Below are 25,321 nucleotides of genomic sequence, written 5' to 3'. Positions count from 1 at the left end.
TGCTGACTCCAGTATATTATACCGGACAATTATACTTGCTGGAACTCCATCATATTATGCTGGAGTTCCAGCATACTTATCCTGGAACTCAAGTATAATATACTGGCGTATTTTTCGGGTTTTGAACAATGTTTTCACTCAGATTTATCTTTACATAAAAAGTGGCTAAATTTCGATTACTTTTGAAACTTGGCTATTTTTGAACGACCAACTGTAATCTGGCTATTTTTGAATTTCTCCCGGCAAATCTTTTTAAAAAGAGAAAAGGCAGCTGGCCCTATTTTCGGTTAAGGTTATTTGGTTGTAAAATGTTAAAATAGCACGGGCTAGCTAGTTTTCGGACTAGTCATTCAAATATAGCCAGCGTTTGCAAAGTCATTGAAAAATAGCTACTATTTTACTGCAACAGGGACCGGTCCAGCATAATATACTAGAGATTGGTGCACCTGTGAATGAACTTCCAGCATATTATGCTGGAACTCCAATATGCGGAAAGTTCCAGCATAATATACTGGAGATTGGAGCATTTGTGTATGAACTTTCAGCATATTATACTGAACCGGTATATTATGCTGGAACTCCATTATATTATGCTGGAGTTCCAGTATACTTATGCTGGAATTCCGTTATAATATGCTGGAGTTCCAGTATACTTATGCTGGAACTCCATTATAATATAATAGAGTTCTAGTATACTTATGATGGAACTCCAGTATATTATGATGGAGTATTTCCCGGATTTTGAACAGTATTTTCGTTCAGATTTATCTTAGCATGAAAAGTGGCTAAATTTCGATTACTTTTGAAACTGTGGCTATTTTTGAATGACCACTTGTAAATCTGGCTATTTTTGAATTTCTCCCTTGTAAAATTGAGTGGGATGGCCAGTTTTTGCAGTGCTTATTAATATTAGCCACTATTTAAAATGTACTCTCTACGTTTCATTTTATGTGTTTTAGTTTGAATAGATACGAAATTTAAGAAAAGTAAGAAATTTTTTTAAATTTCAAGGTGTAATGTATCAAAATGCCCTTTGAATCTTGCTGTTGGAGTTAAAGAGTTATACAAATTGATATTCTTTTCTAAATAGACCGAAAAAAAAAAGTAAGACAGATGAATTAAAATAGAGAAAGTAAGTAATAAATAGTCACTTTATAATATGAAAATCAAATATGAAGAAAAATATTTCTAGCTAACAGACGAAAAAACTCATGCACAGTTTGGTAGAATTCCAAGCTTTTACTTTGTAATTTCTAAGTGCATAAATTTTATCTTCTTAAAAGCTAATAAATTGTTCTAATTTTTTACTAAAACAAATAGAAATTAAAAAGCAAAAAAAAGATTAAAAAATATTTTATTAGAATGAAAAAAGATATTTTAGAAACTTCATCATCATTAAAAAAAAAAAAATCTTAGTAAGAAAAAAAGATCTAAAAAAATTGCCATGTGACTGTTAAGCGTTAACGACACCTATCCACAAATGGAGGGTCCATTCTTTCCAATCCCATGATTGCTTTTTTCCCATATTAATTAACAAATAATTTTTCAAGATCCATCCTAGGAATTAGTACTCTTCGATTCCACTCTACCTCAAAATTCTTTTCTCTCTTAACAATTTTTCAAGAATCAGTTTATAATTAAACTGCTAAAGACACAAACTTGCGCTGTTTAATGTGCTTTGATAATGGATTCTTTGCATTTCACACACTGTTATTCTACTCTAAATGCAAAAAAGAGACAACCCCACAACCAAATTTCGAAACAATTCACTGTTCTTCCCCAGCTGAGTCAAACAAGTGTTAAAAATTCAATCTTGTTGCCCAGAAAAAAATTGGGTTTTCTCATGGATTATAAAGGAAGGGGTACTAGAATTGTACGTGCAGTTTCTTCTGTTGAAACCAGGTATTGTTTGAATTTGAATTTATTGTACTTCCCCGTTTTAATTTATGTAACGTAATTGACTCGACACGCGGTACTGTCCCTAGTGTCCCTTCTTGTATGTCTTTTCATTAATGTACGGCTTATATTTTACCCAGCCGATGGTCTATTAGAAACAAGCTCTCTATCACAAGATAGGGGTAAGATATGCCTACACACCATACTCCCTAGACCTCAGACATTATACTGGGTATGTTGTTGTAGTTTGACTCAGACACGAATTTTAATAAAGGAAAAACTTTTGAAACTAGTGATCTAAATGTGCTTAATATTGTGTAGCTATAGAAGCTTCTCATTGAGTATGAGTTAAATTATTTTCAAATATAATAATGCGTTATTCTTTTTAAAATGGACTAATAAAAAAATATCGTCACATGAACTGGAATAGAGACTGGAATAGAGAGAATATTGAGAATGCTGGTTTCTTATACTCTCTCTATCCTTTTTTTGGTGTCCTTTAGTTTGTAATAAAGTTCAAATTTTCACCTAAATTCTTTATAACTTGGAAAAAGAATAGTGTATGTATGTGTTTGCGTATATATTTGATTTATTTTTGAGGATGCTGTTTTCTTCTACTCTATTGTCCATGTTAGGTGTCTTTAACTTTGATTTTAAAGCTCAAAAATTTTCACCTTGAATACTTAATAATTTGGATAAAAATAGTGGGCACCTATTAAAAAAAAGGGCAGCCCGGTGCACAAAACATACCGCGTTCATGCAGGGTCCAGAGGGTGTGATGTAGGCAGCCTACCCTGATGCAAGTATCAGTGGCTGATTCCACAAGCGGGCACCTATTAAATTGAAATAATTCAATATGAAGTCTTTAAGCTTTAGTTGCAGAAGACCTCGTACTGTGTTTAAGGTGGGTAGTAGTCCTAGCATTGCATTCTGGATTTTGTTGGTGGATTAGAATAGTACTTCTAGAATGATATTTTGTAAGTTGTCTGCTATCGCCGACAATAGAGAGCATAAGTTGGTTGAGGTTTCCAGGACAGAGGGAAGCAAAATATTTTCGGGATCTTAAGTTAGAAGAAGCATGACTGTCTAGGAGACAAAGGAGTTCCAGGGGTTATTGGCTGTGATAATTCTGAGAATATGAAGCTCGAGGGAAGGGGTTCCTGGCAAATAAACTCCAAAGAAATTCACGATGATAGTGTTCGATTCCTATTTCAAGTCATTACTTATTCTATCATACAATTATATTATGAGTTCAGCAATATCTTTGTTGTCATTCGCTAAATTAAGAATTGTGTTTTTTTCCTTGACTAAATTTTTTTCGGATGCAGGGAAAAGCAACAGAAAGGAAAGAACAACAAGAATAGTGAGAAGGTACAGCTGCGTGTTCGGCTTAAGCACCAAGTTGAATTTGGGGAGCACATTGCAGTTCTGGGATCGGCAAAAGAATTAGGGTCCTGGAAGAAGAATATAATGATGGACTGGACAGAAAATGGATGGATTTCGGAATTGGAATTACCAGCTGGTGAGAGTCTTGAGTATAAGTTTGTAATTGTTGGTAAGGACAAGAATATGTTATGGGAAAACGGCAGTAACCGGATCTTGATGCTACCAGAAGGAGGAAGTTTTGAATTGGTCTGTCAATGGAATGTGACAGATGAGCCTGTGAATTTGTTGCAATTGGATCCATTTGTAATAGAGGAGGAAGTAGAAGAGGCAACTGATAATGGAGCTACAATTACTGGCGAGACTGCTGTTCTGGACGCTGTAACAAGTCCGTTTGTGGAGCAATGGCAAGGGAGGGCTGCATCTTTTGTACGTTCAAAGGACGAACTGGATTCCCAAACAAACAGGAAATGGGACACATCAGGTCTCACTGGGATTTCCCTAAAGCTCGTTGAAGGTGATAAAAATGCTCGGAATTGGTGGCGAAAGGTGAGAAGATTGATTAGATCTCGTCTTAATGGCACGATTTGCATTCTGGAAATTGTTTGTGCAATAAAAGAGTTACGTCTGTGCAAGATAGCATCACAGTGAATCTCTGCTATTTTTTCCCTATAATTCATCAATATGCATTGTTGTATCCTCACTGCTGTATATGTGCCTTCTTTTCAGCTCACTTGTTACTGGTGTGTGAAGTCTTCGAAATGAGTGTCTCCTTTTGGCTATATATCTCATATATTTTTACTGACCCTTATTATGATTATCAGTGGTGAAAGGATATGAAGGGAGAGAAGGAACGGGCAAAGAGGAAAAGGGATACCTTTTCTTGTTTTCTGGCTAAGATCAAGTGTGGGCACAGGGGCAAGGGGAGAGAATATGTTGCCATGAGATTGAGAGTTAATGTTTGTAGCACAGGCACTTGGTTCTTATGCGAATTGACTAATGAGTTACAACATTCTCTTCCTTCCGTTTTATTTGTTGCTAAATAATCCATAGAGATATTGATTGCCCTCCATTTGGTGGTCTACTATACCACAAATTGCTTTTTCCCCTACCAGAATCAACATGCCAAAGCTTAATAATTAACTGTCTTCATTTTTTACTATTTTCTAGCTTGAGGTTGTCCGAGAACTAGTTGTTGAAAACATGGAGAGTTCACAGCGGTTGGAGGCTCTTACATATGCAGCTGTCTATCTAAAGGTGTTGTATGATTTTTAGGTTACTTTCTTGATTTGATTCATTTCTATCTTACGTACTGAATATTACTCTTGGGTGCAGTGGATAAACACAGGGCAAATTCCTTGCCTTGAAGATGGGGGTCACCATCGACCAAATAGGCATGCAGAGATTTCCAGGCTTATTTTTCGTGAAGTAGAAAAACTCTTGAGTAGGCGAGACACTACACTTCAGGTATTCAATCATTAACCCATTATGCTTATTTAATTTTATTATGTCTATGGATTCTGGAACACATTGCTCGTCTCTTGAGCCGGTTATTCAATTCTTATTGGATCTGTTAAGTGGTGGTACTTTTGGTGACTCGTTATAAGTGACTGGAATTACGACAAGGTAGAAGTGCGTGCGCATTATCCAACGAGTTGCAAACAGTGCGCCGTTGGGCCTGGGGGATTTCTCGGCAATAAAACAAAAAGTGACTGGAAATCATACCAGTGATTCAGATTCATCGAAATTTGGTTGGTCTATGTTACATTCCTCGAAATTTGATTTGGAAGCTACTACCCCGAAGAGAAAATGCTATTGATTCTATTAATGAGCTAATACAGTGGTTCAGATTATTTTTTGTCTTCCCAGAATCAGCTGTGCTTTTCTAACAACGAAGGGTCTGAACTTTCTTAATGTACTCTTTCTTTAATCTCATTAATAGCTAGACAATTCCCAACACAAAGTAACAATTAGTCAAGATAAGCCCTTGCTTTAAATAGTGTTAAATCATACATCTGCTGTCTGTATATATGATAATGAGATTATAAAGCTTTTGAGTTACAGAAAAATCCTCGTGATGTACTTTGTGGATATGAGTCTGTCATCGTCTTGTATCCGAGCTCTATTTTTGAGTTGCTTAGAAAAGCTTTCTTTTCATTATATGCAGGAAATACTTGTAATCCGCAAGATGCAGCCGTGCCTGCCTTCTTTTAAAGCAGAATTCACTCAATCTGTTCCGTTAACAAGAATCAGGGACATCGCTCATAGAAATGATATACCCCATGACCTTAAGGTTGTAATTGTAGAGCCACCAAATTTTTTTTTAAATTTTCTTTTCATTCTCAATATTTACCTGTCCTTCTCATTATAAAAAATAATATTTACCTGTCCTTCTCATTATAAAAAATAATATTTACCTGTCCTTCAGCAAGAAATCAAACATACTATACAAAACAAGCTCCACAGAAATGCTGGCCCTGAAGATCTGGTATCCACAGAAGCAATGCTCGAAAGAATTACCAAGAAACCTGGACAATATAGTGAGGCATTTGTAGAACAATTCAAGATTTTCCACAATGAACTAAAAGATTTCTTCAATGCCGGGAGGTAGGGACATTAATCTGTTATGTTTCTCAATATTTGATTTCTGCAGAAAAAAGTCAGTCCTGATGTGGGATAATAAAGGAAATGATATAGCAGACCAACTATTCCAGCTTCTCCGCTGCATGTGTATGGTCCAGTTTCATTATTTTGTAAAATAGGCTTCTTCACTTGCTAGATAATGGTATCTCACATGTATGTTGTTCCTCAATTTCTTACGGTGACAAACCCTTATGGAGAGTTCATAAAGCTAGTTGTGCCCTCTTTGAACATGACTAAGCATTAGAGCCATCCGATTGGTATTCCCCAAAGGAATTTTTTACTTCTATTATGTTCTGGGTTTCACTAAGTCTGTATGGATTCCAAAAAATTTTAGTATGTCTTTTCGGACAATTTCCTTCCATGAACTTTTCGGTTTGTATTGTTCCTTTTGAACACCTTCAATCATCATGGCCTCGCACCTACAAACATGTGCATTTGGAGGTCTATGTATGACATGATCCAACTTCTATTGTTTTATCCTCTGTGAGAATGCACGGGAGAAAATATTATTGATTTATATTAACAATGATATAATGAGCCATATATATATTACATGTCCTACTCCTAATACATATGAGATTAGGGTTATTTACTACAATTTAACTATCAAACTAATACTCCCCCTCAAGCTGATGCATATAAATCATATGTACCGAGCTTGTTACATATATAATTAATACAAGGACCAGTGAGAGACTTTGTGAAAATATCAGCAAGCTGATCATTCGACTTCACAAATTTTGTAGCAATATCTCCCGAGAGTATCTTTTCTCTAACAAAGTGACAGTCACTCTCGATGTGTTTAGTTCTCTCGTGGAACACTGGATTTGACGCAATATGAAGAGCAGCTTGATTATCACACACAAGTCCCATTTGACTAATCTCACCAAATTTCAACTCCTTGAGCAACTGTTTGATCCAAATTAGCTCACATGTGGCCATAGCCATTGTTCGATATTCTGCTTCTGCACTAGACCGAGCAACCACATTCTGTTTCTTGCTCTTCCAAGGCACCAAATTTCCTCCTACTAAGACATAATATCCAGACGTAGAACGTCTATCAGAAGGTGATCCTGCCCAATCAGCATCTGAGTATCCAACGATCTGCTCATGGCCTCGATCCTCGAACAATAAGCCTTTGCCTGGAGCTGATTTTATATACCGAAGAATGCAGACAACTGCATCCCAATGACTATTACAGGGAGAATCCATAAACTGACTCACAACACTCACACGAAAGGAAATGTCAGGTCTAGTCACTGTGAGATAATTTAATTTACCAACCAACCGCCTATATCTTGCAGGATCGCTAAGAGGCTCCCCCTGTCCTGGTAGAAATTTAGAATTCGGATCCATCGGAGTGTCAACAGGTCTACAACCTGTCATTCTTGTCTCCTCAAAAATATCTAAGGCATACTTCTGTTGTGAGATCACAATACCTGAGCTAGACTGAGCGACCTCAATATCCAGAAAATACTTTAATCTGCCCAGATCCTTAGTCTGAAAGTGCTGAAAGAGATGTTGCTTCAATTTATTAATATCATCCTGATCATTGCCGGTAATAACAATATCGTCAACATAAACGACCAGATAAATACAGAGATTTGAAGCAGAATGTCGATAAAGTACAAAGTGATCAGCTTCACTACGAGTCATGCCAAACTCCCGAATAACTGTGCTGAACTTACCAAACCAGGCTCGAGGAGACTGCTTTAGACCATAGAGGGACCGGCGCAACCGACATACAAGGCCACTAGACTCTCCCTAAGCAACAAAACCAGGTGGTTGCTCCATATAAACCTCATCCTCAAGGTCACCGTGAAGAAAAGCATTCTTAATGTCCAAGTGATAGAGAGGGCAATGGCGAACAACAGCCATGGATAGAAAAAGGTGGACTAATGCAATTTTAGCCATGGGAGAGAAAGTATTACTGTAATCGAGTCCAAATATCTGAGTATACCCTTTGGCAACAAGACGAGCCTTAAGTCGATCAACCTGGCCATCTGGACCAACTTTGACTGTATACACCCAACGACAACCAACAGTCGCTTTACCCGAAGGAAGAGGAACAAGCTCCTAAGTACCACTCGTATGTAAAACAGACATCTCGTCAATCATAGTCTGTCGCCATCCGGGATGAGACAGTGCTTCACCTGTAGACTTAGGGATGGAAACAGAGGACAAAGATGACACAAATGCACAATGGATGATGACAGACGATGGTAACTTAAACCGACATAATGAGGATTAGGATTAAGTGTGGACCATATACCTTTTCGTAGTGCAATCGGTTGATTAAGAGGAGACAAGTACGCAGTATTAGCAGGGTCAGGTGCAGGACATGAATCAGCTGTGCCTGATGCTGGGTGCGGACGACGATGATAAGTCAGGGATGGTGGAACTGTAGAAGGTTGAACTGGACTAGGTGGTGGCACTTGAGCTATAGTTGGTAGAACTGGACTCAGTGGTGGCACTGGAGCTATAGGTGGCGGAGCTGCAACTGGAACTATAGGTGGTGGAGCTATGGAGGAAGATGAATGTGAGATATGGACTGAATCTCCAAAAGAAGGAACTGGTAGCACCTCAGAAATATCTAAGTAATTAACTGGACCTGTGAAGTATGATTGGGTTTCAAAGAAGGTAACATTAGCAGACATAAGAAATCACTGAAGGTCAGGAGAATAACATCGATATCCCTTTTACGTTCTCGAGTAACCCAGAAATATGCACTTAAGAGCACGGGGAGCTAACTTATCTTTTCCTGGAGTAAGGTCATGAACAAAGCACGTACTCCCAAAGACACGGGGTGGAAGAGAGAACAAAGGTAAGTGGGGAAATAAGACAGAGAATGGAATTTGATTTTGGATAGCTGAAGATGGCATACGATTAATAAGATAACAAGATGTAAGGACTGCATCCCCCCAAAAACGCAACGGAACATGAGATAGTATGAGTAGGGTACGAGCAGTTTCAATAAGATGTCTATTCTTTCTTTCAGCTATCCCATTTTGTTGGGATGTGTACGGATAAGATGTTTAATGAATAATCCCATGGGAGTTCATAAACTGCTGAAATGGGGAAGACAAATACTCTAGGGCATTATCACTATGAAATGTGCGGATAGAAACCCCAAATTGATTTTGAATTTCAGCGTGGAAGGTCTGGAAAATAGAAAACAACTCAGATCGATTTTTCATCAAAAATATCCAAGTGCACCTGGAATAATCATCAATGAAACTGACAAAATAGCGGAATCTCAAGGTAGAACTGACCCGACTAGGACCCCAAACATCTGAATGGACTAAATTAAAAGGTGACTCTGCTCGATTATCAAGATGCCGCGGCAAATGGGAGCGGGTATGCTTACCGAGCTGACATAACTCACACTCTAGGATGGACAAGTGAGATAAGCCAGGTACCATTTTCTGAAGTTTTGACAAACTGGGTTGGCCTAACCATTTATGTAATAAATCTGGTTAATCAGTAACGGGACAAGTTATTGGAGGAAAACAAGATTCGAGTCCATGTGATTTTGTAAGGATAAGGTAATAAAGTCCATCTGATTCACGTCCGGTACCAATGATCCGCCCTGTACTGCGTTCCTGTATAAAAACAAGGTCATCAAGAAATAAAACAACAGATTTAAGTGATTTGGCTAAGCGACTAACGGCTATGAGATTAAAAGGACTACCAGGAACATAAAGAACTGAGTCTAAAGGTAAGGAAGGAAGTGGACTTGCTTGACCTATTGCAGTTGCCATGACTTGAGACCCATTGGCCATTGTGACTGTTGGAAGAGATTGAAAATATGAAATACTAGTGAAAAGAGATTTGTTACCAGAAATATGATCAGATGCACCTGAATCAATAACCCAAGACTCAGAGGTTGAAGGTTGGGAGACACAAGTCATACTACTATCTGTTTGAACAACGGAAGTTATCTCTGAAGATGTCTGTTTACATGCTTTGTACTAAAGAAACTCAATATAATCCGGTAAGGAAACCATCTGGATTGGATTCAATGCATTGGATCCAACAGATTGTGAGTTAAAGGCTTCAGATATGAATGCCATTATAATGTTGCACCGGAAAAAGCAGATTTTTTTCTTCTGAAAATTACTGTTCACGCCAGAAAAATATAAAAGTGATCGGAATTTGATTTAAATTGGATGGGTAGGCTCGGATTTGCGAGGAGAATACATTGGCCTGAAGAAGTTTCTCCAAAATCTGGCCGGAAACACTGTCACGCACCGGCGTGCGGACGTCGGAGCTTCGCCGGAAAATTCCGGCGGCACGTGGGGGGTCTTCTGATGGAGAATATTTTATGGGTTGGTCACTGGAGGCCGATCTACTTCGTGGTGGTGTTGGTTTTTGCACAACACTGACGAAAAGTGGCTTTTTATTACGGACAGCCTCTTAAGTCGCTGGAAAATTGCACGGCGACGAGGTCTTTCTTCCCGGCAGCCGCTGGAATGATGCACAACGATAATTTTCTCACTGAAGCTCTGATACCATGTGAGAATGCACCGGAGAAAATATTATTGATTTATATTAACAATGATACAATGAGCCCTATATATATAAAATACATGTCCTACTCCTAATACATATGGGATTAGGGTTATTTACTACTATTTAACTATCAAACTAACATCCTCTATGTGCATCACTTATACTTTCTATCAGATGTGTTAATTTTTAATCTTGTCTAATCTCTCGTTTGATTGCATATCCACCTCAATATTCATTTTAAGTACGACACTCATCTTTTGAACGTATTAGGAGTAATGACTAACGTTCACTCCCATAAAAAGTTGTTGGTCTAACGACTGTTCTATAGCACTGACTTCCACTTTGGTTAGGTAACCTCTTATCACATAAGACACGTGTAACACTTCCTTTCAACCATCACATTTTAATTGTATGTGTACATTTTCTTCTTTTTGAAACATTGAGCTTCAATATCTGTATTGTTTTTAGTTAGGTATCACAATCTCGTCTAATTTTACACTCCAACTTCAGTCTTCTCATGCTGGTTAAACTTGCAGTGCAAATATTGTATCTTCTTAGGGCTTGAGTATAATAAACGCTGGTCTTGGGATAATTTTCCCTTTTCAGATGTGTCTCTTCGGGGTATATGTTTCTGCAGTACCTAATGCCTATGAATGTCTGTATGATTTACACAGAATTGATTAGGTGGATTATGTTTCCATGAAAAACTTGTTCACGGGAGAATGGAATTTGCTTGATATGAATTTTTTCTGTTGTTTCCTTTCAGTCTTGATGAACAACTGGAATCTATAAGGGAATCTCTCGATGAAAGTAGATCGTCAATGCTTTCATCATTCTTGGAGTCCAAAAAGGTAAGTATTTTGTTTTGGTGATAGTACATAAGAGAAGGTCCAAATTTGATTACAAATATGATGAGATTTTAACAATCGCTGGGTGCGCTTTTTAGTATGTAAGCAGTTGTAATATGTTTGTTAGATAGTTATGTAAATAAGTTTGACTTAGATGTAATATAGTGAAGTATGTACAAGTGTTACATATCGGACAAATATATGTTTAATGACTCAAGCATAGCTTAGTGGTCAAGGGGGTTCAAAACCTTTGCAAGGTCATTGGTTCAATTCCCACTAGCTACAATCTTCCACTCTTCCTTGAGCCTAGGGTCTATCGGAAACAGCCTCTCTATCTCTATAAGGTAAGGGTAAGGTCTGCGTACACACTACCCTCCCCAAACCCCATTTACGGGATTAAACTAGGTTTTTTTGTTGTTGTTGTTGTTGACTCAAGCTTAAGACTTGTCTTAGGACGTTCTCTCCATCTCTTCTGCCGCCCTTTCTTATTTTCGCACTGTTTAAGAACTTTTTAGTATCAGAATTCCTTGCTTCTGCACATTCTGAAAGTTCATTAGAATATAACGGTCTAAATGGCTGTGAAGCCCTTCCATTGTGTCCCAAATAATTCAATTTCCGGGTGTATGGGAAGTAGAATGACTTTTTATCTGAAAGATGGTATCTTTTGCTATGAAGTGGTGACTTGTGTGCTGAGTCATTATTCAGTAATCACTCCGTAGTTCTCTGATTATGGTAGATACCTGGACTCCAGCAATTGTTTTCTGTTTTTGCCTCTTGGGTTCAAGAGCTTGAGTCTAATAAAAACTGGTGTTGGGATAATTTGCCCTTTTCAGATGGGTCTCTTTTTTTTTTTTTTTTGATTTGCACCGAGTGTCCGAGTCTCTAAGAGCCCCGACTAATCCCGGGGGTGCACAGGCCCTCAACAAGGAGTTTCCCGCAAGTGCACCAGATGGGCTCTTACCTATTTGCATTTTCTTATACTGTTAAATATTCCATGTTCTTGAGCCATTTGTCCACAAATTTTTTTCCTTCTTTTCAAAATATTTTTTGAAAACATTGTTTGGGTATACATTGGACTGAATTTTTGAAATTTAATTCCTTAGTGTAGCAAGGATCCCCTTTTTAGGTTATTCCCTTATTGAAGCTTATGCTGATTCTGGTTTTGGCGTCTTTCCTAGGGATTGGCTATGTTGGATGAAAAACATAATGTTTCAGAGACTGAAAGGACTGAATTTCTAGTCAGGACAATAAACTCTCTGAATGCTCTTCGTGAAGTAATTGTCAAGGGTCTTGAAAGTGGCCTCCGTAATGATGCTCCGGATGCTGCAATAGCTATGCGGCAAAAGGTATGAATTTCTTAAATTTACCGAATGCTAAAGTTGTCATTGATTCCAGTTACTTGAATCATCCAATACTTCCAACTTGTCATTATGCAGTGGCGTCTCTGCGAGATTGGGCTCGAAGACTATGCGTTTGTCCTTTTGAGCAGGTATATACTCTGAATACCAGATATGTGCTAAAGGAACATATGTGTGTGTGTTGCTCAGGGCGTAATCAGTATGAGATTGGTTCTTTTTCTAATTATAATATTTTCCCTTTTCCCTGGCGGTAAAAAGATCTTTAATAATTAGAGTAAAGGCAAGGACAAGTTGATCGACGGTTTCTCTTCTTCATTTGAGCATCAGTTGCATATGTTTATACACTTCCCATTTATTTTAAGAATCTTTCTGCAAAATATATAGGTTTGTCAATGCAGTTGAAGCTCGGGGAGGAGCTGATTCACTTGCAGATAATGTAGCGCAGAAAAATGTTAGCTCTTGGAATGATCCAATTGGAGCACTTAATGTTGGAATCCAACAACTAGGTCTATCTGGTTGGAAACCTGAGGAATGCAAAGCTGTTGGAAATGAGCTTTTGTCATGGAAAAAGAGGGGACTTTCAGAAACCGAAGGTATCTTATTGTCATCCAATGATTTATCATATGTGCAATCATGATATGCTTCAGGTCTCCTGAAATTTTTTGTGCTTATCTTTACGGAAGGCAGTGAAGATGGTAAAACTATATGGGCATTGAGACTAAAAGCTACTCTTGATAGAAGTCGGAGGTTAACTGAGGAGTATTCCGAGACACTTCTCCAAATATTCCCTGAAAAAGTCCAGGTGATTTACCTGTAAACTATCCAAATTGAGCATTTAAGTTTGGACCAATTATGATAAGGGCTGACTAACTGCGTTTGTCGTATTGCAGATTTTAGGGAAATCTTTGGCGATTCCTGAAAATAGCGTGAGAACATTTACTGAAGCTGAAATTCGAGCAGGGTATGATTTGGACAGATACTTTGTTCTGAATAGTGTTTGCTCCAATCTGATTATGCTTATTTCTCTCTGACTGGGAAGATGTTACTATAAGTTGACAAGTGGCTTCTAACTTTTTAAAATACGTGTCATTTGTAGTGTGGTTTTTCAGGTTTCAAAGCTTGCTACACTACTTTTGAAGGCTACTAGAAGGACAATTGGGTCTTCGGGCTGGGATGTTCTCGTTCCAGGGGATGCTTTTGGACAGCTAATACAGGTTCATGTTATACTGTTTATTCCACACTATGTCTTCGTACATGTTATAATTTTTCTTCCTGAATGCATAACCATTGCCATTTCTCTTGCAAGCTGTCTCTATACTATCAAACACAAACACACGCTAACATGCAAATGAAAAATCCTTTCTCATGTAGAAATTTCACCCCTTAAAGTTTTGATGCAAATCTAAGTTGCGCGTACTAGTTCTGGGTTTTAACTTTAATTCTAATGCTGCGAATGCATGCATTTTTCTCGTTTTGAAATTTTATCTTAAGTCTATCTAAACAAGTTTTTTCTTATAGTGCTATCATATCCGTAACTGGAGTATATGGGCTGATTACATACATTTCAGGTGGATAGAATTGTCCCAGGGACTCTACCATCATCGGCAACCGGACCTGTTATTCTTGTAGTGAACAAAGCTGATGGAGATGAAGAGGTTGCCCGTGCTTCTCATCCTTCTGTTTCTTTTGTGGAATCCTAAGGCTTTAGAAACTTATGTATTACTCAGAGCAGGATACTGAACGGCGTTGTCGACCATTTTACAGGTGACAGCAGCAGGAAGTAACATATCTGGGGTCGTACTTCTACAGGAGCTACCTCATTTATCTCATCTAGGTGTTAGGGCGCGACAGGTAAGTTCCAAATTTTGCCCCCATCTCCAAAATTTAATTATAGGCTTTTTCCTTTTATGTGAGTGTTAGTTATAGAAATGTTACTTTCTTTTGATTGCAGGAAAAGGTAGTTTTTGTGACCTGCGACGATGATGACAAAGTTTCTGATATAAGAGAACTAACTGGAAAATATGTGAGGTTATTTTCTTCAAACCCCTTATGTCATTGATTTCTACATGCTGCACCAGTTTGACTTCTGATGAGAACTTTAACTCCTTCATGATTGTAATACTTTAATAATTTTTCTGTTTTGCCTTAATTTTCTGTGGTTATTGACCCTTCATTTTTCAGGTTAGAGGCATCATCAACTGGTGTAAAGTTAACTTCCTCTTCATCAGAGAAAGGCACTGGTGTTTCCCAAAATAAACATCTCTCAGTTACTGCTTCATCTACAAGTGCAGCCTCATCGGACAGTAGTGCTTCCTCAATTGCTGTCAAATCTTCTCATTTTAAAGAGGTAAATAACTTTTCTTGCCGATGACATGTTTCTGTAAATATGTCGGGCCGTAGTTCTGCTTTTTGCACCTCTGTAACCCCCCCCCCCCCACACACACACACACAAGAAAAAGAGAAAGATATTCAAGGTAGCTTAAGTTCTTTACTTACAGGTGGTACCTACTGGAGGTATTATTCCTCTTGCTGATGCAGAAATACAGAGTAGTGGTGCAAAAGCGGCTTCTTGTGCTCAATTAGCTTTGCTGGCATCTTCTTCTGCTAAAGGTAGGGTTGGTTCTTTTCAGGACAATCCTCTGATAATAACATCAGTACTGTTATTATTTTGTTCTTAGTTGCTATAGCTAAAATGTCTGTTCTGTAACACCAGATGAGTATTTTTTTTATATGAACATTTCACTTAAATGTTCATTCTCCCTTTCTATTCTTGATTTCTTTTTTCTTTTTCCTGTTACAAATTGTGTCCCTTGCCTTTCCTATAGATCAAGCATAATGATTAATCTTATAATAAGGGATAAAAGATAAATTTAACTATGCTTGTTATCCATAGCGTACTCGCGATATAGGTAATTGGGATTTAATTTTTGTGTTTAGCTTATCGTAGCATAATTTATGGATGCCGTTGGTGCAACATAGATGCCTTTGCCTCATTTTTATGCTTTTTTCTTTTTTTCTTTTTTGTCTGATGAACTATCTGATAACAGTTTATAGTGACCAAGGGGTGCCAGCTTCATTTAAGGTCCCTGCTGGAGCAGTACTTCCATTTGGTTCTATGGAAATGGCATTAGAAACGAACAAGTTAACGGGGACCTTCACATTGCTTGTCGAACAGATAGAAACAGCTCAAATCGATGGTGGTGAACTTGATAAACACTGTGATGATCTCCAGAAGTTAATATCTTCTCTACTGCCTGGACAAGATGTCATTGAAAGTTTGGGAAAATTATTCTCGGGTAATGCACGTTTAATAGTGCGTTCAAGTGCTAATGTTGAGGATTTGGCGGGGATGTCAGCAGCTGGACTTTACGATTCAATTCCTAATGTTAGCCCTTCAGATCCGATAAGGTTTGGACATGCTGTAGCCCGCGTTTGGGCCTCATTGTATACTAGAAGAGCAGTACTGAGCCGTAGAGCTGCTGGTGTGCTCCAGAAAGATGCTACAATGGCCGTGCTAGTGCAAGAAATGCTTTCACCGGATTTATCTTTTGTCCTCCACACTCTTAGCCCAACTGACAACAATCATAACTTCGTTGAGGCTGAGATTGCACCTGGACTTGGTGAAACACTCGCTTCAGGAACGAGGGGTACACCATGGCGTCTGTCTAGTGGTAAATTTGATGACACAGTCCGCACACTGGCATTCGCCAACTTTAGTAAGGAGATGGTTGTAGGTGGAAATACTCCTGCTGACGGAGAAGTTATTCATTTGACCGTGGATTATAGCAAGAAACCTTTAACAATCGACCCCATTTTCAGGCGTCAACTTGGTCAGAGGCTTTGCGCTGTTGGTTTCTACCTAGAACGTAAATTTGGTTCTCCTCAAGACGTTGAAGGATGTTTGGTTGGTAACGAGATTTTCATCGTGCAATCACGGCCCCAACCCCAGTGAGAGCCTGTTTTTTGCACTGAACTTACCTCATAACAGTGTATGTATAATTCAGCATCTCTTTGAGATGTACATAGTTGATTAAAGAAGCAAGCTTATACTAGTCTTATAGAAGTAGTTTAAGGTGAATATTCTCCCTCAGATTGTGCAAATCTGCTGTACTGGCTGTGACCTTACATTCATGTTATTCTAGACATTAATAAAGTCACTCATATATTACTAAGCTTCTTTGACTTTATCCACTGAAACTAATGATGCCAGTGGTCTCTGGCCATTTCCTTCTGCATTTTTTCTTATCTCAGCCACTTAGATAAAAAAAAATGCAGGACTGCATACCAGTGGTCTCTGTCTACTTTTGGTAGCAAGTTTTGTCGCCAGAAATTGTTCATTTTGTAGCGATTTCCAGTGTCCTCACAACAAACATTCAGGACCAAAAGTACTTCCCAATTACTTATCATTTCACTACTAATTGAAATAATAACAGAAAATAGAAAAAAAAAAGTGACTAAATTATTTGTAATCCTTCTAATAGTCAAATATTTTATTATAAGAAATTTGATTAGTCGAAACGACTACCGCAAGTCAAGTGATTTTTCAAGTGAATATACGCACAGGCAAGTACTTTTGTATTATAAGCAAAACAAACATGAGTTTACTAGATAGTTGAATAATCATTTGAGTAATGGACTCATTTAAGTACTTTTGATATGTGCAAAACAAAAATTCTTTCTTCCTTATATTCCGTGTCCGATCAAACGTTTGTCGTATAACTGAAATTGAGAATGAGATACCCAGGACATGACCCTAGACAAGAAGTTGTAGAGGTCTAGCATTAAGGTCGTGGGTTAGGAGCAGGGACGGATGCAACATACATCTACCGGGTTCAACTGAACCCAGTACTTTCGACGCGAAACATAAATTTATATGTAAAAATTAATAAATTTATAATAAACAGTAGATATGAACCCATAACTTTAAAATATAATGGGTTCAATGCTAAAAACTTTAAATGTTAAACCCGTAGAATTAAAATCCTAGATTCGCCTCTGGTTAGGAGGTAGTTGTGCATATTTCTACGGCGCACCAGAGTGAGGCTAGTCTATTAGGATTTTGTTTTAGACTGCTAGTGGTTAATATTGAGTTCACATTAGTGAGATTTCACTGGGTCGTTGTTGTTGTATAGGGACTATCTCCATACTATATTCTCGCTTTATGACTTCAATATAATTAGTCGTCTTTCTTTATTAAAAAGAAAAGAAAAGAAAAGAATATTAGTACACTCTATTTAACAAGGAAAGTGAATTTGTTATTTCCATAATTCCATCTATTGAATATATTATCAAGTACTATAAATTTCGACAAGAACAGAGGAATATCTGGAAAAGAGAAGAAATCCTTTACTCTTAGCTGAATAAATTGTTAATAAATTCAAAAAGCTGAATCTGATGCTGAAGTCCAATTTTTCTTTTTATGTTTTCCACAAATAATTTTACTTTATTTACTTTAAAACAAGAAAGCAAATGCATCTCCAGTGGTAAATGGGGTAAGTAGCTTTTCTTTTTGTTATTCCAAAGAACTAAACTTAAGCAACTTATTCACTGGTCCAATATTCTAAATTACCCCTGACCTGAGGAGGAAGTTATTTCATGGACGATTATTCAACTTTTATTTTATTGTATCACAATTATAAAACTAATTTTCTTAAGAAAAATATAACAAAACTATATATATATATATATATATATATATATATATATATATAACAAGGTAAAATAGTATGCCACTTTAACAACTTATTTTACATAATATCCATGCGACATCAAAGCCGACCTAGGATTTGAAGGTAGCGGGGCACATAAGCAGACTGCTAAACTAGTGCCTCATCGGCTGGGGTGGATCCGGGATTTTAATTCTATCGGTTCAACTTTTAAATTTTTAGCATTGAACTCATTGTAATTTTTAAAGCTATGCGTTCATATCTACTATTTTTGTAATTTTTAAGAATTTTTGTATATAAACCTTTACTCCACGTCAAAAGTTCGAAATAATATATATAATTTGCTGAAGTTAACTGGTTCGATGATCCTTCTTCTCAGTACATAGGTCCGCCTCCGCGTGACGCCACCTAGAAAAAAAAAAAGAAGGACAAAACTCATCTTCCGACCCACTTAAAAAAATAATGCTAATGATGCGTCAAATGGTAAAAGACATGAGGGTATTAGGTTGGATCGGAGAATGAGGTTTTTTCTTATTCTTTTAATTAGTTCACCTCAATATTATGTAAGGTGAGTTGTCAACGTCCTAATACAATTGCGTGACATTTTTATATACGTGATAAGTTACTTGCGTTATTTGAGACCAATCTTACCTTTTTCGGTCTTTATTTCTATAGTATATGGATATAATAATTGAGTTATATCTATAGCCGAGAATTAGGGTATAATGTTAGTAAATAGTTGAGTGTGTGTCTTCCCCATACCAGTAGAATTAGTTGTTAGCCTTGTATTCGGTTATTGGTAATCTTTATTACTACATATTTTCTTATTATCTTGTTGTTGTTATTGCTGGTTGTTAGCAGGGGCGGATCTATGTATGGAGTTGGGGGTGGTACGCCACCCGGTCACTCGGATAAAATCTTTTATGTGTACTAGTATTTTCCTCACATATCCTACATAATAAATAAGTGGCACCCCAATACACAAAATGAATGTAGGTGCTAGGTGCCATGGTTGTAGTGTCGAAATTCCCTGTTAAAGACCCAAGATCCAGACTCTCTGGAATTTGTGTCCTTGTTATTCCTTTTGTTACTTTATCCCTTTTCTTTATGCTCTTTTTGTTAATTTTTCTTATTTTCTTCATCTTTATTATTCATTTTTTGTGCAATCTCATTTGTATTATTTTTTTATATTGTTTATTTTCTTCCTTTGTCTTTTTTCTAGATTTCAAATTTTATTTGAATGTAATTTTAATTATTTTCTCTTTATCCATATTTTGTTATTATATTAATTTTAGAGATTTTTTAGAGTGATACATCAAAGACATAATGTGGTATTAATCAACTACATGTAAATTAAAGGGGCATATGATATATTCGTTTAGGCATATTTTTTAAAAAAAATTGGATTGAATAAATTCAAAATGTACCAAACCGAACCGAAATAATCCAAAACAGATCGAACCGACTACATGTACTCCCTAATATAATTTTTTTCGCTAGTGGTCCGTTTGCATTAAATAGTGGCACCCATAGCTATCAAATTCTGGATCCGTCTCTGGTTGTTACTACTTTCTTTTTTCTTTGCTTGAGCCGGGGGTCTATTGGAAATAACCTCTCTATCCTCAAGGAAGGGGTAAGGTCTACATACATGCTACCCTCCCCAGATCCCACTCGTGAAATTATACTGGATTTGTTGTTATTGTTTTCCGTTACTCACCGGCCATGATGTAATAAATTAAAAGTTAAATGGCATCATTTAGCATCACTTTTGAAAATCTTATTCCAATCTTTCCACATTATACACGTTGGTGGATATACTTGCAGTGCAGTCTACTACTTGTTTCCCTAGGGGAGGAAATATATATATATATAAACAAAACACTAAATAATTGGTACAAAGTGTAGCCCAATTTCAATAATCATATATGCTCACCACCAAAAAAAATAAAAATAAACTAGAATGCAGAGCAACTTCAGTGCCAAAGCAAATTGCAGATCAGAAGCTTACAGAGCTGCATCAGGAGAGCAATCTCTCGAATTTTTACGCTATTTTTGGAGAGAAGAAGGCGTCGCACCGATTGATAATCGTGGCGAAACCATCCTTCACTTTCTTGCAATACACGGTAACGTTGCTGGTCTTGAAATTCTTGATCCGTTAAACATTAAAGATCTGGAAATTACGAATAGCAGTGGAGATACGCCGTTGCATGAAGCTGTTAGATTTGGTAAAAAGGATATGGTAGAGATGATTTTGAGAAAGGAGAAGGACTTAATTTTTCTGCGCAATAAATTAGGTGAGTAGAGGCGGAGGTAGAAGTCCAGATACAGATTCGAATTCAGTAATTTTTGTTCAAACAGTGTATTTATGTTGAGAAATCCATCAATTATGTACATATATTAAATTTAGAAGTCAGTTATTAGTACTTGAAGTCATAGTTTTAAAATTTAAAACTCGTAAAGTTGAAATCCTGATTCCGCTTCTATAGGTGAGACACCACTTTACGTAGCGGCTGCAAGTGGGGAGAAGGAAATTTTTACTTTTCTGGCAAATTACGATTTCACTAAGCTCACCATGAGGAGAAATGATGGTAAAACTGTTCTTCATGCAGCAGTAGACCATTATTTTTATGGTAAGCTTTATATCGATAAACATATTGTTTTCTTACATTCATTTATTTGTATTTTTAACTATGTGAATCTTGATTCGACTCGTCCAAAATTTACTTCAATCAAAGTCAGAGGCGGACCTAAGTTGATGGTTGAGGGGTCAAGGGACCCCGTTAGCCTCGACAAAAACCATGTATATTTATCTTATATATATCTATGCATATAGCCGGGACCCCTTAAATAATATTCGTGTGCCCAGATTGGAGGAGTGGTTTTCTGGGGCGCTTAAATTTTCAGCTTTGCTAGATGTCGTGGTTTCCAATCCCATTTTCACCACTTTCTCCTCACCTTTTTATTATACCTCTTTTGAATTCAACTAATTTGTATTTAATACCAAACTTCTTCACTTTTTACTTTTATCTTTTTTTTTTTAATTCAATTATAGTTTAGTTTTAATATATAATAGTCAACTTACTTAATTTTATTCCTTTTCAAATCCCTCCCTTAAAATTAAAAGCCTCAAATTGTAATTTATCGCGCTTCGGAAGTAGAAAAATACAAATCCTTCTGCCACAACTTTCTTCAACAATCACTTTGACAAAGTAGCGGATATCCGTCAACTCTAACTCGGCAATGACATCTAATTAAGAGTTTGAGGCTTTTCTTCAGTTCTTTGACTATTAGCACACCCTTAATCTTGATTTCTTTAGTAAGTTTCTTTGATAATTTTTGAAGTTTGAACACCCTTTTGATCATAGACACCTTTTTTAATTGAGAAAAGGCTAGAAATTTTAAAGTTTGAAACAGTCTTAAAATAAATACCTTTCCTTTCCGTAGCACCTATTTTGCGAAGAAATCTCTCTTTGTTCGATGCTTTTTATTTCTTTAGAACTTCTTTTTATTTGTACTTGGATGATAAGTCATCAAAATCATTGAGTTTTTAAAAAGTTGCCCGTCAAATTTTATCGCTATTAATTAGCATATAATGGTGCCCCCGTCGTGCTCAAATGCTCGGTCCGCCTCTGATCAAAGTAAATTAGGTCAAGATGTGTCAAATGATGGGTCATAATCCAAACTACCTAACCTCCCATCCTTCTTTTTTTTCGCTTTTTTGGGAAAAAAGAATTTTCTTAATTTTATTTATTAGCTCATGTTTTTCCAAATTTATGTACTCGCTCAGTTTCAATTTATATGAATCTATTTGACTTGATACAGCCTCTTGCAGAAATGCATGGTAAGGTCCCGCATAGCGAGAGCTAAGTGCATCGGGCTGCCCTTTTTTTATTTGACTAGATATAGAGTTTAAGAAAGAAAAAACAAACTGTTGAAACTCTGCAATCTTATACGTGTAGTAACATTTGTTTGGCAATACAACTTTAGAAACTAATGATCTTACACCTGTCGTCCTAACATTTGTGGGGCTATAAAAATTTCTCGACTTAATTATTTTGTTTCATGTCAAGCAGATCTAGCAATACATATCGTAAATCTATATCCAGACATTGTAAGCATACGTGATGATGATGGTATGACTGCTTTAAATGTTTTGGCTACAAAGAAGTTATCATTCAGGAGTGGATCTGTTTACTTGTTTGAAGAAATTGGCAAAACACCTTCAGTTCCTGTTCAGATGGCTGAAATCATCATCTATTTTTGTAAGCTCAATTTGTTTTAAATCATCCTCAATTTAGTTTATTTTGATCTCTTTTATATTTTGGTGGGGTTATTCATACTGTTGTTGTTCGCCAATCGTCTTGTATTTATTCTTGATTTAAGAACTTGAAGTCATCATTCTAAAATCGTCTCTAGTTTTGACTAACCATAGCTTAGAATTGCTCCTCGTTATACTTTAGGAAACGACAACCCGGTGCACTAAGCTCACGCTATGTGCAGGGTCCGGGGAAGGACCGGATAATAAGGATCTATCGTACGCAGTCTTACCCTACATTTCTGCTAGAGGCTGTTTTCACAGCTCGAACCCGTGACCTCCTGGTCTCATGGCAGCAACATTACCAGCTATGCCAAAGCTCCCCTTCGATCTGATTTTATTTGAACGACTAACTTTATTATTTGATGGAGCAGGTATTCCAGTGTTGTTTGAAGAATCAAAACTTAGCGATAACTCGAGCAATACACAAGCTAGAACGAAAGTTGTCCCCATAGAAAGGTCTTTATTCGCCAACTTTCTGTTAGGTATGCTCTCCATTTTTATTGCTCGGACTCTTCAAAAATTCAGCCAGGTGCATATCGGATCATCCTAAAATAATGCCTTTTTGAGGATCCAACATGGACTACAACAACATATTCGAATAGCCCGAGCAACATATCTCTTTATAATCATCCATTATATGATAATTCATGCATTTTTAAGTATGTATCTTCTTTTTAGGTAATTCCTGGTTACAAGCCATTGATGAAGCAAAGCAAAAGCATATTCTTGCACTAATATTAGCAAAAATGTTGCTGGAAAAATTTGATTGGAGCTATACACACAGTGCGCAAAATCCGTTAATGCAAGCATCAAAACTTAAAATCAATGAGTTAGTGGTGGAAATTTTGCGAATATACCCTGAAGCTGTCGAGACATTGGATGAAGAAGGGAGGAATATATTGCATGTAGCAGTGAAGCATAAAAACAGATTTCTTTTTGATTATTTGGTCAAAACAGTGGCTCACAAAGATAGAATCCTAGCAGATATTGATCAAAAAGGGAATACTATTCTGCATTATGCAGCTAATGTCGGGTCGCCATTCCGTACATCAACTGCAGAACATGAGGAAGAGATCTGGTGTATCTTGTCTGTGTTCATGATGATGTGGGGTGTGCTTTGGTTTAAGGTACTTTTCTCTTCTCCTTTGTGTGCATTTTTGTTATTTTTGATTAGCTAATTCTGCTACAGATGGACCTCGCTAGCTTTCTGTGTAAGCTTGCTCACATTGTTGGTCCCAAGCGTAGGCTGACAGCCCACGTAAAACTAGTCAACTTGAATGTGCAACCGTGAAGCCTACCTTATGACACCCCTTATGGAAGTACGCTTTCTGTCCGCTTTTGGCTGCATTTACGTTGGAACTTTTCCATCAATTCTCACACTATATCTGGTCCCAACATTTTCCTTTCCTCAGGCTCGAACCATCCTATTGGAGAGCGGCAACATTTGCCATACAATGTCTCATATGGTGCCATCTGAATGATGGCTTGTTGTTATTGTAGACAAACTCTATATAGGCCAAGTATTAATCCAAATTCCCCCAAAATCAACCACACAAGCTCTCAAGTAGTTCGGGTTGGACATCGTTAGAATTAATGGACTTTCACACTCTCTGACACACACATGTATATATGTATTAATAATATAATTGTATGTTATTTTCCATCATAGAAGGTTTGGCCCAAATTAAAAGTGATCTGCTGAGGTTTAAAGATAACTAGGCCTAAAACACCTCAAGTATAGGTTTATGTGTAGATATCCTAATCTATACGTCTTGGATTGGAAGATCACTAATAGCAAGACTTCTGCGCCTAGTTTATTTTCTTGATAATTTGATATGATAGGTCTTGAGAAGACGATGCCTGGTTTTTATTTAAATTTTTGTTCCTACATCTCATTCAAAAGGTTATACTATTAGTTTTCACTTAATGCAACTTCAACAAATACCTGCATTAGTATTTTAGTGATTTTCTAACTCATGATCATTCTTGCAGCGCGTAAAATCCCACGTACATCCACGTCTATGGGACGTTAAAAACTCCAACGGTGTAACAGCAGAAGAGCTATTCGAGGAAAACCATTTACACATAAGAAAAGAAGCAGAAGATGCAATAAGAAATCTAGCAAATTCTGCACTAATACTTGCTACTCTTCTTTGCACTGTCAATTTCGCTGCGATTTTCACACTTCCAGGAGGTTTTGATCAGAAAACCGGCCTACCAATGTTCCTCAACAAACTGAAATTTGAATTAAAGATGATGATATTTTACTTATGTGCAGCTATTTTAAGTTCAGCAGTCACCATTGGTACTCTATTATCATTTATTCTTTGCAAATTCGACACCGATGATTTTTACATATCTTTACCTACAAGGGTGGTAAATGCTATGGTTTCAGTGTTTTATGCAACAACATTTTCAGTTCTGGCCTGTGTTCAAACACTTAACCTTGATAATATATTTTGGAACAAAGATGTCTGGTGGCTTATTATAGCTATGGTCACTGTTGGTTTTATTATGACACTTATTTATATAGATTTAGCATTTCCCATCTTTGATTATTTGTATTATTTGGTTTCTTATTCATTTACATCCCCTAAGAGAGGGCATATGTAAGTTTAAGGTTTTAGCCAAATTCTATGACTCTGGTGTAAGCTTTTCATTATTCGAATTAATGAGATACGGAGGTCAAATTTTTAC

At 37.0% G+C, this 25,321-nt stretch overlaps 2 protein-coding genes across 3 annotated transcripts; both read left to right on the top strand.

Moving 5' to 3' along the window:
* Positions 1–1,426: 1,426 nt before the first annotated feature.
* Positions 1,427–16,812, top strand: LOC107786922 (phosphoglucan, water dikinase, chloroplastic-like). Its single transcript, XM_075256903.1, has 19 exons — positions 1,427–1,902; positions 3,225–3,828; positions 4,450–4,536; positions 4,615–4,746; positions 5,447–5,572; positions 5,708–5,886; positions 11,201–11,285; positions 12,461–12,628; positions 12,719–12,771; positions 13,025–13,233; positions 13,324–13,442; positions 13,531–13,601; positions 13,737–13,854; positions 14,209–14,295; positions 14,405–14,491; positions 14,592–14,668; positions 14,822–14,987; positions 15,139–15,250; positions 15,688–16,812. Exons 1-19 carry the CDS (start codon positions 1,685–1,687, stop codon positions 16,590–16,592), a joined length of 3,603 nt encoding a protein of 1,200 aa, XP_075113004.1. The 5' UTR covers positions 1,427–1,684; the 3' UTR covers positions 16,593–16,812.
* Positions 16,813–20,197: 3,385 nt separating this feature from the next.
* Positions 20,198–25,321, top strand: LOC107796168 (uncharacterized). 2 transcript variants are annotated; one of them, XM_016618911.2, is made up of 6 exons: positions 20,198–20,600; positions 20,793–20,936; positions 22,380–22,568; positions 22,996–23,106; positions 23,303–23,751; positions 24,617–25,321. In XM_016618911.2, the coding sequence occupies exons 1-6, from the start codon at positions 20,267–20,269 to the stop codon at positions 25,235–25,237; spliced, it is 1,848 nt and encodes a 615-aa protein (XP_016474397.2). In that variant the 5' UTR covers positions 20,198–20,266; the 3' UTR covers positions 25,238–25,321. The 2 variants fall into 2 exon arrangements, with proteins under 2 accessions (XP_016474397.2, XP_075113007.1); XM_075256906.1 differs by having other exon boundaries at positions 20,208–20,429.

The sequence above is a fragment of the Nicotiana tabacum genome, chromosome 7, assembly GCF_000715075.1.
Source record: "Nicotiana tabacum cultivar K326 chromosome 7, ASM71507v2, whole genome shotgun sequence".
Lineage (NCBI taxonomy): Eukaryota > Viridiplantae > Streptophyta > Magnoliopsida > Solanales > Solanaceae > Nicotiana > Nicotiana tabacum.
The sequence above is the reverse complement of the archived record's forward strand: the minus strand, read 5'-3'. Positions and strand labels throughout refer to the sequence as shown.

Bases quoted from the DNA above. Each gene is read 5' to 3' on its own strand.
- LOC107786922 (XM_075256903.1), top strand. From the start codon at position 1,685: ATGGATTCTTTGCATTTCACACACTGTTATTCTACTCTAAATGCAAAA. The intron at 14,492-14,591 runs GTAAGTTCCAAA...TTTTGATTGCAG, and splicing joins TAGGTGTTAGGGCGCGACAG to GAAAAGGTAGTTTTTGTGAC. The intron at 14,988-15,138 runs GTAAATAACTTT...CTTTACTTACAG, and splicing joins AATCTTCTCATTTTAAAGAG to GTGGTACCTACTGGAGGTAT.
- LOC107796168 (XM_016618911.2), top strand. From the start codon at position 20,267: ATGCAGAGCAACTTCAGTGCCAAAGCAAATTGCAGATCAGAAGCTTAC. The intron at 22,569-22,995 runs GTAAGCTCAATT...TTGATGGAGCAG, and splicing joins TGAAATCATCATCTATTTTT to GTATTCCAGTGTTGTTTGAA. The intron at 23,107-23,302 runs GTATGCTCTCCA...TCTTCTTTTTAG, and splicing joins ATTCGCCAACTTTCTGTTAG to GTAATTCCTGGTTACAAGCC.